Consider the following 15,440-nt stretch of genomic DNA (forward strand, 5'->3'; position numbering starts at 1 on the left):
TTGAATCCCGTAAATTTTCTTCTTTAAAGACCTGATACCTTAACAGTGGGGGACCATGGTGTTGTTGTTATTTATAATCCGAATACGGCAAATTATTTGTAATCCAGATATGGCAAGCGAAAGAAAAGAAAAAAAAAACGCTAAAGTTTGTACAGTTCCACAGAGGCTGGGCAGGGGTAGAGTGGTGGTGTTTGTGTCTGTTAGGATGACTGGGGCATGAAAAACAGTCAGGCGGGTTTGCTGTTTAACTTCAGGGGGAGGGGGACTCGGGAGAATGTAGTTTTCAGGCTTTACGCACCGGGAGGTAACAGCACCTACACCCGTCCTGCTTCACCAATGAAAGTTTGAAGTCACGTTGATCCACTCCTAGTCTGGGCTGACAGCCAGGCGATCCCAGCTGCCTACCCAGATCGAAGATCTGATCTTGTCCAGTGAGTAAGTTGTAAATAGCTGGGTCTCGGGTAGTAGAAGAAATCAGGGAAGTTGTGCCTCCTCGGCTCCGCCGTCGTTTCTCCCCCCTTCCCCCTTTTCTTTTCTTTAGTTTTGTTTCTCACGCCCTCCTTCAGATCGCAGCAATATCTTAGTTTGTTGATGGAAGCCCGATTTTGAGATTCATAGTCTGCTCGAATTTATAAATCTAGTGGTTCTTTGAGGTTATTCAAGGGGGTAAGAGAAAAAAGGGAAAGGGAAAGTCACTGGTCACCCCCTCACTGTTTTCTTCATCGCCAAGCACACAGGGTGCACTTTTGCTGGCTTGAGGACCCCTGCCCAAGCAGAGGGGCTTTTCGGAGCGTAGGGCTCCTCTGTGAAGAATCACAGGCCAATTATGCATGCTCACTTTACCCTTCTTTGTTCCCCGTTTCAGCCAGGATCAAAGCAACCTGGGTTGGGGAAAACTGTATGCATTGGCTTGAATGATCAGGGAATAAACTGAGTGCAAATTGGGGGCATGAATACAGGAAAGCAGTCTCCCAAGTTCAAATCAAGTCCCACCCCTTTAATTGCTGGTCTGTGGTTGGCTCACCTCGTCAGAGAACATTTCCTTCCCCCCAGACCCATTTAAAAGAAGAGGGGGCGAAATCCAAGCCTTATTTTAAAAAAGTCTTTCTTTCTCTCAGAAAGAGCTCCCAGGAAGCAGGAAGCAATTGAATCCCTGCCTCTTCGTGATTGGCTGTGAGAGATGCCAATCTTCGCTGCTTCCCCTGTATGGCTATCAGCAAACAGAACAGAAGAGGGGTTTGGAAAGGGGTCGGGGAAAGCTCAATGCAAGGCAGGCGTTATGCACGCTCTTTGGATCTGGTTTCAGCCAGGAAAGACCGTTCGACTCCGGCAAGAAGAGGAATGAAACGGGGGTTGAGCCAAAAAGGAATGAGGTAACGTGCATTTTCAAAAACTTGATCCTGGCTGAAACAGGAAATGAAGGAGGCTAAACCGACCCTGCATAACTGACCCTACAGGGTACCAGGCAAAGCCACGACTACTTCGATCCTCCAAATGCCTTTAAACTTCCGCCAGAGAGAATTCTTTGGAACAAAAAATGACGCAGCCTGCAGATATATCTGTAGCCACATATTACCATTGTAATAAACCAATTTAACTAAACATTTGGTTAACAAACCAATTTAACCAAACATTTGGCTGAGTTCAGCCTTCTTAACTGTCCCGAACGTGTAGCAGGACTCCTGCCAATAACATGTTGTCAATCAATCATATCTGAGCTGCTCTCTTCAGCTTCTAATATGTCCTTCCTTCCCTTTCCTTTTATTCCCTTAAAAGCTCATTGACTTACAAATCTCACAAACAGCCAAAAAATTTCACGTTCTTCACTTTTTGGAAACAAGGGATAAAAGGACTAAGACAAATTTTGCTACCGCTAATGTAATCTTAGAATCATTATCTCTAAGCAAATAAAACAGAGATTCCAAAGTACAGGGCAGTATACTGATCCATAGTAAGTGGTTTAATATAGTAATCCCTAATATTCTAAAAACAAAAAAGGCATTCAAGCAGAACATGAACACTGTGTCAATCTAATACAGGCCACAAGGGCAAATTCTATCAGAACAAGGCCTATTCAAAAATCTACCTTGTAGAACCATGGAGGGTAAAATATTTAATCTTGCAAACAGAAAAGCTCTACAGTAACACAGAGTAGTTAAAGAATACATATAAGGGAGTAAAGATCTTGGGAGAGAAATATCAAAGGACAAACTCAACAGCTCCAAATAACAAACTTCCATAATGAATTACTAAAACTTACTTTTAATCAGAAAAAAAGCATTTGTTTTACCCATGTCAGTAAAAAGAGGAGACGTCATACCAACTAATGGCAGTTTCTCATCGATAGCTTTCATCCAACCCGATCTGAAAGTGTCCCGTTTCAAGACAGCTAATAAATCATCCTCAGCAAAGAATAATTTTAATCTCAGATTAAAGTCATAAAGCCATGCTCTTGTTTCCAGGGATATCTGACCAAACTCCACCCATAGTACAGCATTTGAGACACAACATGGTACATTTGTTCTCTTAAAAATGGAGCTGATCGATATTATCTGAGACAGCTTTAACTCATCTATTTGGGGCATAAAGAATAAGGGGAACACTCCTTTCACTACCACTCCTTTCACTGTAAACGCACAGATCTGGGAACGTACTCCCCCCATTACAAAATAACCTAATTATAGAGTTAGCACAGGGTTTTGCTTTATTAATTGCCATTCTAAACTGGGGATTCCAGGATAGGACTGCTGAAAACAGAATCCCCAAATAGGAGTAGGTTTTAATTTGCTTGATATTGAACCCCTTAACTCACCATTGTAACAGGCTCAATCTCCTGTTTTGGATGAAGACTAAAATCTTAGATTTCTGATCGTTAATCACCAAACTTTCTTGTAGGCAATTGTGATGGACAGCTGCTTTCTAAGGAGTTGTCCTGGTCACAGAATCCCCATGATTGACAGGGAGTTCAAACAGAATTCTGAGAGTTAGCAGAACTCTGACAGATAAGAACTGACAGTTGACTGAGGGAGAAGTTAACAGACAGAGCTTGGAAACAGCTGTGTTGAGCGGTAAGCTGTAAGGTGGAGGATTTGCCTCAAGGTTTTGGATCAGGACAGGATCTAACCTGTTATATGGGGGAAATAGCTCTAAGGTTTATTGAGAGATTCCTAAGAGTTTAAAGAGAAATACCTCTTTGTAGAATCTGAATCTTTGCAGAAGAATGAAACATGGACACTTACTAAACTACCACCTGGAAGAAAAGCTATAGGATGCAAATGGGTGTTCAAAGCTAAACAGAATACTGATAGAAAAGTGGAGAAATACAAAGCATGTCTAGTGGCAAGAGTGTTTACGCAGAAACCTGGGACTGACTTTACTAAAGTACTTTGGCATAGATGAACCTAAACCTAAACCTCTATTTGAAGACAACCAGGCATGCGTCGCTTTATCAAAGAATGAAGACATCAAAGGAAGAAGTAAACACATAGCTATCAGATGTTCTTCTGCGAGGGAAATGCAGCGACAAGGACTAATTAATATTGACTACTGTCCTTCTGAAGAGATGGTTGCTGACATACTTACCAAGCTGTTGGCCAAAAGAAAGTTTGAAAACCTACGCAAAAGACTAAACTTACATGACTGTGATGGCTGATATTTCAGAAGGAGTGTTGGAATATGCAAGTCTCAGCATCCAGTCATGAAAGAGTTAACTGTTTCTGTGTAGCCAATAGGGGGTCGAGTAAAGCAGCTGATTCTAAAAGAGGGAGTTTAACTGACGTTGTGCTATATCTAGGTACAACTGTTGTAGCTGATTTAGCTTTTCCATAGTGTAGGACTTATATCTAGTATGTTAATTAAGGAATAAATCTTTAAGTTTAAGCTAACATTAGCATCTGTTAGTATTTACTCTGCTAAATGTAATGTATAATATCCAACAGAAAGTTTATTCCTGAGGCCCCAGAACTCACTCGGCCTCACTGCCTTGTAAGTGGGGAGACTGGAGTAGAGAGGGGAAGGGGGAGATGCCCTTTCCTCTTGCTGCTAAGAAACCTCGGAAAATGAAAGAACTGGTACAGCCTGTTACAAAAACAATCCCTTATTGTTCCATACTGCACAAATCTGAAATTCTTTCGAATGTTAAAAATAGAAGGGTCACAAGGACTTGCTGCCAAAATTGAATAGGATTTTATTGTGAAGAATGCAGCTGTAAAGGGAATTGTAAAAAGGTCTTATCTATGTAGTTTTGCCCTTTTTATTGATCTGGTAACAGCCAATGGCTAAAGCAAATAAAACATTAATTCGTCCTCCAGCATTCTTAAGCTTACAGAAAGAGTGTGGCGCATACAGCCTCCTCTCAAAGCTGGAAGTGGTACCAACTGCTGGAAAAGGAAGTTTCACAGCTGTGGGAAAGCCTCAGAGAATCACTCATTAAAATGTCTTTTCTGTACAAACTTTGTGCATCCGTGTCAATTGCTACAACTTTTTACTTGTTAGAAGAACGAAGCACTAAAGGTCCAATACGTTAGTCATGACTATGTCTCATTGAAACTAATATTATTTTACCTGTGATTTTCAATGAGATTTAGTCATTACTAACTGAATTACTAGCTGGGTTAAGGAACAGATGTTTTGGCAGTTTAACCCCCCCCCCACACACACACACCCCAAAAACATATAGAGATGTAGTGAAGTGCTACTTACCACATGGTTCCTTGGTCTCTGCTCTCTGTGTCTGTAAATCCAGAATCCAAAAACATGTCTTTGTATATCCGTCCCACAAGACAATACATGTCCGAAGCTACCTGGCTCTCACTCTCCACCAAAGGTATCATAATATCGAGAGCTTTCTGTCTATCTCCGGGGAGATTTCGTCTGTTTAAAGAAAAATATAAACATCTGCAGCTGGTCTTATTTCTCAGTTGTTCTAATAGCTAAGCACTTTATAATGGTCATTGGTTTGGCAGAAGCTGGAACGAGGAGAAGAGAAGACAGCTGAATTTATAAATTTAAAAAAACAAAGCAAAAAAACAGCGCAAGGCTCAGTGAACCCAAATAAATATATTCGAAAATACTCCTATAAATCTACCAATGCAAACAAATACACCAAAATTGTAGACACAAGTCAACATACACGTAACCCCGATAATTGTGATAACTGCAACAGCCCACAAGTCTGAAAGAAAAGGAAAGATTCGGGGCGGAGCCCCTGATAGTCCTACGTGCAACTTGCAAGGAGTTAGCTGATGATTGAGCTTGCAACCAGTGCAGGTAAGTGGAAGGCAGTATCCAGGGTGCGGAAGAATATCAGAGAAACTGGAATGTAGAATGACATAGGAACCTGTCTGGGTCTTTTTGATAATGTTTATTCAGTGATGATATTTAGTGCACTGGCTGAAGAAGCCCTTCACAAAACGTGATGAGGATATCTAGATCACAGTTTCTGAATCTGGTAACAGAAGCAGGTCTGTTTTGACCCCTTCCTCCTTCCCAATCACCTTACCTCTTGCTTTCATTGGCATTTTGTTGTTGCTTCTTGAGAGAAGCCATTTTGTTCTTCCTATTTCTTGCCATGGATATTGCCACAGGATATACAATAACAGATGTCAGAAAACATAGTAAGAATAGAGACAGGAGCTGGGGACTTTGAGGTATTTGCCTTCACGTCATGGGACTTTAAATATTGGACATCACAGTAACTTAGAATTTCTCTGAATTGGCTTCTGCAGAAGTTGCTCCTTTACGAAAAAGCATCCCTAAAGTAAATACCTTATCATAGTTCACTGAAACCTCACAGCAACAAAGGTTATCAATTTTTTTCAAGCCTAGCAAGCTTCCTCAACTTGATGTCCATATAAAGACTTGCAGAAAGCAATCCTTACTTGGAAAGAGGTGGAATAAAAGTTCTTAAATCTATACAAATGTTGTTATTATTACCTTTTAATAAATTATATATAATAAATGCAAAATATATTTGTATACATATAAATTATATTAAATTTCATATAAATATAAAATAGCTATTTCATATATGGACATCCTTTGATGGCTTGCAACCAAGAGTTGGTCTATAAATAATCACAGTAATATAATAAACATTAATTTAACGAGACAGAAGGGCATAAACTGCTCAGGTTAACTGGGGTAAATTATTCTGATTTGGTTTGGGAAGTTTGGGTTTTATATTACATCTTTACTTATTGTTTGTATATTTACGGCATGTTTAAAATTTCAAGTAATGATTTGTTGTAAATGTTTTAAATTTTGTTAGATATTTAATGTCGTGAAGAACCAGGATAAAATAATTCAGTTAAAAATCAGGCCTATAGCGAAGTAACATTGCAGGAAACAAGTTACATGAATTCAACAATAAGCACTGTCATTTTATGACAAAGGAAAAATTCTCACCTGTTCAGTGCAAATGCATAATGAAATTTCACATGATGATGCAAAGCCAGGTCAAAAGTTGGAAGTTTTTCTAACGTTTCTACCAGTGTGACAATAGAATCATAATCCTTCCAAGAGACAGAGAGAAAGGGTGTTTTAAAAGCAAAAAAGGAAAAGAATCATTAACTTTAGCCTGAACAACTGTAGGTCTTAAGCTGACATTGTCTGTAGGGAGGAGGGTACAGGGGGCAGTGATCCACATCCCCGCACAATGACATCAATTCCGGTGCAATGCTGAAGCACTAGCATTGCTGAAGCACACGGATCGCTCCTCCCCTTTGCCTGGCATTAACGAGCACCTGGGAACCCTAATCTGACAACTGTGTCCGTCGCCTTACAATGAGACATAAGTAATTTTCTCTTTATATTGGAAGTAGCAGCTAACCCTGATCCCATTACTATCCAAGCACTTATTCTCAAAATTTTCTGAAATAGGGCCTGTAACAGGTATAATAGACTATTGCTTGCAATATATTGATGACATGGAGAGAATTAAAAGAGACAAAAATAATCCAATTAAATTCAAATTCCTACCTGAATATCTCTGTAAGATAACAACAAGTTTATCACAATGTCTGCAGATAGAAGCTCAATGTTATCCACTCTTTGTCGTATCCTTGCCAACTCTGCAGCTAGCTCTTTCCCAGTGTACAAATTACGAGCTTTTCTGATATCATTCAGAACTGACTCCCTGAAGTACTGGCTAAAAAAAATAAAATAAAATAAACAATTTAATAATGGCAGACTCCAACTTGGACAGCTGCTTCTATAGCAGCTACAGCAGCTACTCTGATAGGGTACAGATGTAGGTCCCTATAGGTACTACTATAGGTACTACTGCAAACATTAACTACCAAACAAAATCAGGACTATGGCATAGAATGGATGATATGTGAATGAAGTAAATATAAGAATTTGTGAACTGATTACTTTAGACATGCAAAACTTTCCCCTCAGAGGAAATATTTTCATGCATCATGCAATGCTCTCACAATACTGATAAACGAACAACTGCTGTAATACCAAATGGAGGACAGCTCAATAACTGGAATGAGAAGCCTCACAGTCGGAGCACACATAAATTTATCCCTTTTATGACAGGCCTTGGTCATGAGAATCCAACAATCCTTACCATGAGCTGGCCTGTGCCACCTTCAAAAGTTGAATAAAGCGATCTGCCAAGGGTAAGCATATTGGCCCAAGCAATAGTTCAAAGCTGGGTTGCATCAGCTCGGTCAGTCCCTTCATGAAACTGCTGTCACAGCAGTATACTTTATTGTGTGGAGTTATCATATATGGAACAAATATATAGTTGCCAGTGCACATCTGGAGAAATGGAAAAGAGATATGCAATTAAATGGAATTATAAATATAATCATAAATTATAGCATAAGGAAATAAATGAACTGTTTTCAACAGAACATACAATATACGACTTTCATATTAGATATATTTCATATTACATATCAGTTTCCTGTGGAATCCCTCCCCTTCATGTTTACCTGAAAGCTACCCTTTAGGTACAAGTCCAAAACATTTCTTTTTACCTAGACTTACCCAAGAATACTTTCTTGGTAGAGGCAGCATATACATTTTTAAAATAAACACATATAGCTTTACTGAGAGGGGATATGATAACCATCTTCAAGTACTTGAAGGGCTGTCATATGGAGGAGGGTGCCCAGTTGTTCTCTGTTGCCCCAGATGGTCGGACCAGAACCAACAGGTTGAAATTAAATCAAAAGGGTTTCCGTCTAGATATTTGGAAGAATTTTCAACAGTTAGAGCAGTTCCCCAATGGAACAGGCTTCCTCGGGAGGTGGTAAGTGCTCCTTCCCTGGAGGTTTTTAAACAGAGGCTAGATGGCCATCTGTCAGCAATGCTGATTCTATAACCTTAGGCAGTGTTATGGGCTTTGACGTATAGGCCATATAGAGCATATAGAATGGTATCGAATTTGTCGGATTTTCCTATTTCTGAATCATCAAGCCTCATTGATCCATTCAAGGGCTTCTCTCTCCCTAGTAAAAGCTGGGTGACAGAAAGTGCTTTCTCTCTAGCAGGTGCTTTCATTCCATTAAGAAGTCATGATTCTAAGAAGTCACCACATGATTCTAAGAAGTTTCTCTGTAGCCTTGGTGAAGCCCTCACAGTGGAAAAGTCTTCCGGCCCTCACAGTGAAAGAGTGACGTAAGGCCAGTATAGAGGCTTGGGAACATGCCAAGTTTTAGGTTGACATTTAGGAATGCCTGACTAGTTAACCTCCAGTTGCAACTCAGCACAGTAAAGTGTCCAAAGGGAACCTTATTGGAATATTAGAATGGTACTGGATTTATAAATTCTTGGGATTGAATATTGATATGATATTATGCTTGTTTCATCCGCAGTTCTTATGATATGAAGATGCCGGCGGAGTTAAATGTTTTGGATGCATGAAATTGATAATATAACTGATTGTTCAATATGTTGATATGACAATGGACTGTCTTGCTGGAAAAGGAAGTCCTTATATGGGAAGCATACAAGGATTGTCGAGGTATAGACACCCTGAACTGGTCTGGAAGTTAAGGCCACTTCAGAGTCCCAACCACATTATTTAATTAATATTGGAGACACATAAATACAGGAGCAGAAAGGCAGGGAAGTTAGATCTTCCTGGCCCTTGGGCTGGGGGTCTCATAGATCTCTCCTATCTTTGAGTAGATAGGAGGCTCTCAGAGCTTTCCAGTCCTTATGGAATGGAGTTTTACAGATCTTTCCATCCCTTGCATGGGATGGAGGTTCACAGATCTTCCTAGGCCTTGGGCTAGAGGGTCTCACACAGAACTCTTTAGTCTTTGAGTGGACTAAAGGCTCATAGAGCTTCCTAAATTCTTGCATGAACTAAGGGTTCTTACACAGATCTCTGATCTTTGCGTAGATCAGAGGTCTCTCCAAACTATGGAAAGGCTTATAGACTTAGTCCTTGAGTGGACTGAGAGACTCAGAGATTTCTCTAGTCTTTGCATATACTAGAGATTCACAGATCTCTTCTACAAATGGAAGGTCTTTGAGGTCTACCCAGTCTTAACATAGACAGGGGACTCACAGATCTCTTCAGTCCTTATGGACTGAAGGATTTCATAAAAGACATGATTGGGTAAAGTATGCCTACTTACTCTTATGATGTTCTAGATATTTTGAATTAAGATTCTTTTAACTAAATCAGATCTTATTCACTGAACAAGGAACTTATAACCATTTTACAGATTTCTGTAACTGTTGTATTTTCTAAATGAAATATTATTACTGTTTTAAGGTTTGAAACTCTAGGTTTAAGATAGAGATTTCTTTAGAGATTGCTTGTAACATGAACTATGTTTAAGACTTATAATGTCTGAACTTTAAGGACTTTGTATCCACATACATACATACATATATTTATATATATATTTAATTGAAGCACTTCAATAAAAAGGCTTACTTTTGTAAGTACAATGAGTCGTGCTTATTAGGTGGCTAACTGAATAAGATAACATACTTCTTTTCAGGAAGGGGTCACTTCTAAGAGCATTGTCACTGAAAGGCACTGACCCGCTTCAGCAGATCATGAGAGGGAGGGCATCTTGGCCATCTTCTGGGGGTGTAGCGGTCACTGGGTGTGTGTGGGAGGGAGGTAGTTGTGAATTTCTCGCATTGTGCAGGGGGTTGGACTAGATGACCCTGATGGTCCCTTCCAACTCTATGATTCTATGCCTCTAAGATCACCAGGAGTACCAGAACTTGGCTGTGGCTGAGGACAGTCCTCCAGAATCCTTGCAGCTGAAAGGGCTGTGAAGAAGGACCTCTTTAAAAGTACTCACCCATATTAGACAGTATAAACATACTTTCTCCTCTGTATAAGTGGGGGATAGAATGAGGCAGCCTCTTATAAAAGATGAAAACTGCCTCTAAACTTGAATAACCTGCATAATCTTATAAATTTTATCAGCCTGGTTCTGTTCCATCTCAGCAAAACTTCCGTTTTCAAGGAATAGCAGGGTGGGTGTTGAGGTAAAACTGCCCTTTCCCCATAGCTGTGTCAGATAGGGCTTCTGACAGCTCCATCCTCAAACAAGATGGTTTCCCCGCAAACAAAATGGAGTTCTCCGTGCACTCCTCCCCCCCCCCATTTTGCACACAAATTCTGGCCAGGGATTTACAATTGTATTGGGACCCGCCCGTGTAAATCTTCGATCTGATACCGGGTCCCGCGCACAAAGCCAAGAGCTCAGCCATCTCCTCCACTAATTACCCACGATTGTTTCTGTTTTAGTTTAACTTAAGTCGTTACCGGCAGGAAACGACTACACTGTTTCTTTGTTACTGTAACCCTATTGTATTGCCCCTATATAGGTATCCACTCTGCCCCAGTCCTGTATTCCACCCTTGTTTGCCTCCTTGCTGAAATCATTGACTTTCGGAATAAATCTTTGAATCGCTGCTCTGCCTGGATTCGAGTTCTATTGCCTGAAATGCCGTGCATTTGCTGAAGCCTGACAAGCTGGTGAGTGTGTTTTGGACACCCAGGAGGTTAATACCATGTCTACAGCTACATCACCTGGCACTCAACTTCTAGTGTTATGTGACATCCAAATAAGCAAGCCTGTATTTGTCCCTTTTACAATAACCATGTTAACTCTCCTTGGCCATAAAAATCCTGACAGCTCAGGAAAAAATGGCAGAATTATCATTACAGAGCCTGCCACTACTAGATTATGATTTAGGAAAGAAATGAAGTTTTGCTGTTTAGTTCATAGGCAACTGAATAGGGCCCGACAAAATGTATAAGATTACACAGGTTATTAATATTTAGATGCATTTTATTGGTCATCATTTTCTCACAGCTGTTCTGGAAGTGATATATTTGCTCTGGAGCCATGGCTCTCAATGTAAAATCTTGTGTATAACCTGGAGAGCACCAGAGTGCATAATACATACAGCATTGATTTAAAAAAGGATCATCATGGCAAAAATGACATGACAGAAAAACATTCACTTCATACCAAGTTCATTGAGCAAAAATATGGGGAGGGGGTAGAACCAGCCCACACAGAATAGGATATGGGTATATTTAGCAATTATCTACCATTTCCTAGATTATTTGTTTTTCAGAAAGAGAACCAGTTAGCTGAAACATCCTTTTGATGAAAGGGGCAATATACAAAAAATCTGTACATTCATGACAATAAAAGTATCTTTAAAAGCTTGGAAACATGTGCAGTTATATACAGATTACTCTCCCCCTTTTTTACCTTGTCCCTCTTTTGTCACTCAGGTGGCCTGATACCAACACAGCAGAGTGGCAAAAAGGGGCTGGGACAGAGAAAGGGATGGAGAAGGTCAGCCTGGCTCCTCCTCCTCCCCCCCCCAGCCTTTTTTTTCCTCCACAGAGCAGCCCAGGTCACATAATGAAAGGGGGGGAAAAGGCTTAATTTCCTGTTAGAAATATTCTGGGTCCTAGGTTGCTAATACTCTAAGGGGAAGAGAAGAAGGCCTCGACTTCCTGAGCTGTGGCTGGTATATTGCTGCATTCCTGGTCCTTCACACACAGGCTGCAGGATTGCAGCCTATGATTTTACATTCATATAGACCAGGGGTGGGGAATGTCAGTCCCGGGGGCCGTTTAAGGCCCGCGAAATCATTTGGTCTGGCCCTTCGTGGGTCCTGGCAGATCTCTAACTCAGAAGGATCTAAGACTGGTGATCCACCCCCTCCCGCAGACAGGAATAGCCTCTATTCAAGGCGGATGTGAGTTTGTTTTGCCAAGAAAATGAAACTTTTTCCCCCCTTGCAGAGGAGTCATTAGCTATGGAGCTGCTAGGACAGGGGTGGGGAACCTCAGGCCCGGGGGCCGTATGCGGCCCCCGAGGACATTTTTTGTGGCCCTCGGGAGCTCCAGGGCCCTGCTGAAGAGGCGGGGCGCAGGGTGGCCCTCCCAGAGAGTGTTCCTGGCGCCATGGCTTACAGCAGTGCTGCGGCGCCCTTTGGAGCTCCTCTCGCCGACTGTCGGCTGTTGAGCAGCAAGAGGGTGGGGGAAAGAGGCTGGTGGATCCCGGCGGCAGAGCATGAATGCAGGAGCCGATCGGGCTTCGGGGGGGGGGGGCTTTTGTGGACTCTGGGGAGGAGAGGGCATGAAGACTGAGCCCGGTCACGTGGGGCTCTGTGCGCCGCTGTGTGTGTGTGTGTGGGCAGGGGAGGCTGGGGCCCGGTCGCGCGGGGCCAGCGTGCACGGGTGTGTGTGTGTGAGGGGAGGGCTTTTCTCTCTTTTCTTTTTTTCTGTCACTCTTTCTCCTTTCTCTCCCTCTCTTTCTGTCTCTTTCTTTGTCTCCCTACGTCCTTTTCTTTGTCTCCCTTTGTCCTTTTCTTTCTTTCTCCCTCTCCATTTCTTTCTCTCTTTCTCCCTCCCTTCTCCTCTTTCTCTGTTTTCATTCCTCCCTCGCAGATCGACTGTGGGCTGCGCCCCCCTGGCACCTCGTTTGCTCGGGCCCACTGCTGGCTGCCCTTCCGCCTGGGAGGGGGAGTGGGGGCACCCTGCAGGCCTTCTCTGTGTGGCCTCCCCTGGGGTTGCCAACCTCCAGGTGGTGGCTGGAGACCTGGCAACCCTAGCCTCTTCCTCCCCTCACCAGGAGATCTACACCTGGTATGGCCCCTGAATGATGTCATAAATGTGCAAATGGCCCTTGGCAGGAAAAAGGTTCCCCACCCCTGTGCTAGGACCACCCAAGAAACAGTGTTAACCCTTTCCCACCCGAGCCATGGAGAAATGTATTCCCTCTGTACTACAAGAGGGCTGGGGGCAGAAGTGGTGACGATGGAGGGGTTAAAGGGGGCAGGGCCAGAATGCGTTGGCACCTAGAGATCGAATATCAGTCTGACTTTTTCTTCCTGCGAGGCCTAGCAGATTAAGTTAAAATTTCTCACTGATTTTAACAGCATTTTTAAAAGATTCACTTTATCAGGACCTGTTTGTATAATGAGGCATCCTGCAGACTCTTTTCTAAAATACAATCATTTTCTAACACATTTCCTGTTCCTGATACAGTTGTGTTGTAGCCACAGAAAACTAAAAAGGGAAATAAAAAATATATATCCTGCCAAACTCCACCACAACTTCCTCTGCATGACTTCAAGTGTCCATGATGTGTGTATGGAAATGTAAAATTAGATAACCGTGATGTCAACCAAAAGAGACAATCCACATGGTTTTCAATAACAAAACTAATATCTCTAAGTGAGTCAAAGCCAGCTTTGAAGGAAACCATTCTCCAGCCTCAATGACAAAGAGATGGTGATCCTCACAGACTGAAGAATAATTTTCTTGCCCCTGTCCCATTACCCACTTGCTGCAATTTTCACCACTCTCCAAATCCTGTATTTATTTAGAAACGTTTATCCTGCCCTTCCAACAGCTCAGAGTAGCTCACAAGACAGTAAACACACATAAATGTACAACAGATACACAGAAAGCAAATAGCCATACAACCCCCCCCCCAAAAAAAACCCCAACAACTATAACATACACTACAAACAGAATCAGTCTAATGCCTTCTCTGAAAGGAATGCCCTTCTACAGGCCAATCAAAATAGTTTTGTGCAGCAGTTTAAAGCAGCCTGCTAGTAATTCTTCTGCTACTCCCCAAACTTGCTTGGCCGTTCCCTTTCCTCTCCACTGACACATCCCTGAGTCCCAAGACACTCAAGACAAGGTTTATGTTTCATCAAGAGGATACAGTCGTGTGGTTAAAGGTTCTTGGCCTATTCACAATCCACCTTACTGACCTGGAGTAATTGTTCCCATCTCTGTTTACATGGTGGAGGGCAGGGGAGCCCTCCTCAGAAGCTAAAAAAAACCTTCTAGAAGCTTGGTAGTCTAACTCTGTGGCTGGCTTGTGCAGTTCCCATGTGGGACTGCACTGAAGACTCAGTGATGAAGATCAGAATTTCCATACAAGTATCAAGGAAATAAACACATTTGCATGTCACAGAATTTCATGTAAATTTAAAAAGCATACTTACATTATTCTTCTGGCAAATAATTTCCTAGAAAGAAAAAAATATACAAGGGTGAGAACCATCTGTAAACAACTTAATTGATTAAGAACTTCGGCTTGGTCCTACAACCTTCCTTCCGCTGGCGCTGCATATGGATACAAGCATCAGCAATTCTCACCCCCATCCCTTCCTCCTGGCCCTTGGAACTTAATCTGAAAGTTAGCATGGTGAGGAGAAAACAGACAAGAGGGAGCATTTTCATGAGAAAATTGGCAGCTACAAGTAAAATTAAACATTCTTCTACCCTGTCTGCCCATCCCCCCTTCACATGTTTTCCCCCAGTTTCACATTCCTCTGTGATGGTTCCTATAGCATAAATCAGTGGGCCTGCGCCCTATGGCTCTAAAGCCATATGTGGCTCGATATGAACCTAAAGGCTGCTCTTTAAAAGAAAAAACAAAACCTTTATGTTAAGATACTGGATGGGTAGATAGGATGATAGAATAAGTGTAATGTGAAGTGACTGTTCGGCAAAGATCGTTATTGGACTAAAGCATTCTTAGAGATGCTTTGCAGAACAGGAAAGATAAAGGCAAATAGTAATCCAAGTGTAAATCATGTGCCGAATTATGTCAGTGCACTAAAACCACCGTGCGGGTGATCAAGTGTGACTTGCTGGGGAGGCCTCATGAGTGGGCCACCCCCTAGTAAATAATAGAGGACTCACAACAATCAGTGTTTGGGCTGTAGAAACTTTATGGATTATTAATAAACATGTCAATTACCTGTAATGTTAATGTGAGGGTCTCTGTCTTTGTGTCTCTGCTTTCCATCACCTGCGGTATTATCAGTGAACTCGTAAAAGCAGTTCACACCTTCTGGTCTCAGGCGCCAGGCCTGATGGCCCATGTATCTTCCCCCCCGCTGTTTTCCTGCCAGTACTCCCTCAGGCCGGTGCGGCCTTGGAAGTGTGATAGCCGCAC

The 15,440-nt window shown here is 42.0% G+C and overlaps 1 protein-coding gene across 1 annotated transcript in view; it reads right to left on the reverse strand.

The window, feature by feature from the left end:
• Window positions 1-15,440, reverse strand: part of MAP3K5 (mitogen-activated protein kinase kinase kinase 5) — a 124,920-nt gene that overhangs the window by 70,502 nt on the left and 38,978 nt on the right. Inside the window, exons 3-7 of the mRNA XM_056853832.1 lie at window positions 14,482-14,505; window positions 7,577-7,770; window positions 6,979-7,147; window positions 6,406-6,512; window positions 4,702-4,872 (exon numbers count right to left, since the gene is read on the reverse strand). Of these exons, the coding sequence (XP_056709810.1) occupies window positions 4,702-4,872; window positions 6,406-6,512; window positions 6,979-7,147; window positions 7,577-7,770; window positions 14,482-14,505 (665 nt within the window). The remainder of the gene's footprint in view (window positions 1-4,701; window positions 4,873-6,405; window positions 6,513-6,978; window positions 7,148-7,576; window positions 7,771-14,481; window positions 14,506-15,440) is intronic.

Source organism: Euleptes europaea, chromosome 7 (assembly GCF_029931775.1).
Source record: "Euleptes europaea isolate rEulEur1 chromosome 7, rEulEur1.hap1, whole genome shotgun sequence".
Classification (NCBI taxonomy): domain Eukaryota; kingdom Metazoa; phylum Chordata; class Lepidosauria; order Squamata; family Sphaerodactylidae; genus Euleptes; species Euleptes europaea.